The following is a 2,061-nucleotide window of genomic DNA, read 5'->3' on the forward strand; positions in this document are numbered from 1 at the left end:
AGCTAAACTTGAAGCTATATAATGAGGTGGTGTCAGAGATCTAGACATGGATAAAGGTCTAGTGCTGACTCTCTGCGGATCTGCTACTATGTGAACTCTAAGCTGCTGTGTAAAATGGCAAGATGATTCTTAATTTTTGATATTTGTGTCTCTCTGTAGCCAGGACCTACCTTTTCTACTAAAAAATTATGTTTTTCTCCTTCTCATGTTCTTCAGGTAACTCCAGGGTCAGTCTTGCACACAGCGTTGATGGATGGAGGAAATCATTCGCTGGTGTCTGAGTTTTTGTTGCTGGGACTTACCAGTTCTTGGGAGATGCAGATTCTTCTTTTTCTGTTTTTCACTATGTTTTATGTAGCAAGTATGCTGGGAAACCTTCTCATTGTATTCACAATAATTTCAGACAATCACTTACATTCCCCCATGTATTTTTTGCTGGCAAATCTCTCCTTCATTGACACAGGTGTGTCCAGCACTGCAACTCCGAAAATGATTTATGACCTTTTCCGAAAACGTAAGGTTATCTCCTTGAAAGGCTGCATTACTCAGATGTTCTTCATTCACACTATTGGGGGTACAGAGATGGTTCTTCTCATAGTCATGGCCTATGACCGATACATTGCCATCTGTAAACCCCTCCACTACCTGACTATCATGAGCCTGAGAAGCTGCATTTTTCTTATGGCAGTTGCTTGGACCATTGGTCTCATTCACTCTGTTGCCCAACTGGCTTTTGTTGTAAACTTACCCTTTTGTGGTCCCAACAAAATGGACAGCTTTTATTGTGATTTTCCTCGGTTTATCAAACTTGCATGTGTAGACACATATAGACTAGAATTTTTGGTCACTGCCAACAGTGGTTTTATCTCTGTGGGCACATTCTTCATCTTAATTGTGTCCTACATCTTCATTCTGGTCACTGTCCATCAACATTCTTCAGGGGGTTCAAACAAGGCCCTCTCAACTCTCTCAGCTCATATCACTGTGGTGGTCTTTTTCTTTGGTCCTTGCATAATTGTATATGTATGGCCATTTCCTACCTTACCTATAGATAAATTTTTAGCTATCTTTGATGCCCTTATCACTCCTTTTATGAATCCTATCATCTATACATTTAGAAATAAGGAGATGAAGGCGGCAATGAGGAGACTGTTTAGTAAGGTTTTAAGTCTCAAGGAGAGGTCAGGAAATACAAGTTCATTTTGACTATTGGAAATTAGATTCTTTAATTAGACTTTTCACAAATCATTTCAGTTTAGTTAGTGTTTTCAAGATACACTGTGAGCAAGGATTCTGTTCAGAGACAGTTAGTTTTCATACGTAGCAATTGCTGTAAGGGTCAAGAAACTACCAAGGAGGAGTGAACCCAGCCTTGGAGTGTAGTGTCCATCTTGTTCATTATTGAAGACTTCGGTGAAGACTGAACTGTCACATACAGAGTACATTTTCCATTAAAACAAAATGTTGGAGACTCTTAGGTAATGTTTCTAAAAGACGTATGTCCTATTAACTGTGTATGTATATATGTTCATATTCTCTAAGTTTTTCAGTGTCTATACAGGGTCACTATGAATTTGAATTGAATACAACATATATATTGAGTTAAGCATTGTCGGCTAGCTCTAATTCACCACCAGGCACTGCAGGGGAGAAAGCTGAGGCAGTCTACTTTCATAAAAGTTTTTGGCCTTAGACACTATGGTGCAGTTCTACCATGACTCCAACTCAATTTGATGGCAGTGAGTTTGATTGGATTTATATATATACATATACATAGCAAGATGAAATAATTGCCTAGGTATCTTCGACAATTGGAACCTCCTAACATCTGGATTTGCCCATTCACTTTCAGATTTAGTTAGTACTAACTAAAATTTCTAGATTTAGTTAGGATTGGAAAGTGAAATGTAGGATAAATCATTAGAAAGAAAATTCAGGAAACTTTAATATTCTAAATTAGTCAAGTGTTTTGAGATGAGAAGATGTAAATTATTATATATCTCAGTGTGTATGATAGCTATTTTTCTACCTCAGTTATTTTCTAAACAATATCCATTAATT

General features: G+C 37.4%; 1 protein-coding gene across 1 annotated transcript; it reads left to right on the plus strand.

Moving 5' to 3' along the window:
* Window positions 1-249: 249 nt before the first annotated feature.
* On the plus strand, window positions 250-1,206 carry LOC102812048 (olfactory receptor 4F3/4F16/4F29-like). Its single transcript, XM_006831910.1, has one exon. The coding sequence runs from the start codon at window positions 250-252 to the stop codon at window positions 1,204-1,206; it is 957 nt and encodes a 318-aa protein (XP_006831973.1).
* Window positions 1,207-2,061: the final 855 nt, after the last annotated feature.

The sequence above is a fragment of the Chrysochloris asiatica genome, unplaced genomic scaffold (assembly GCF_000296735.1).
Source record: "Chrysochloris asiatica unplaced genomic scaffold, ChrAsi1.0 scaffold00004, whole genome shotgun sequence".
Classification (NCBI taxonomy): domain Eukaryota; kingdom Metazoa; phylum Chordata; class Mammalia; order Afrosoricida; family Chrysochloridae; genus Chrysochloris; species Chrysochloris asiatica.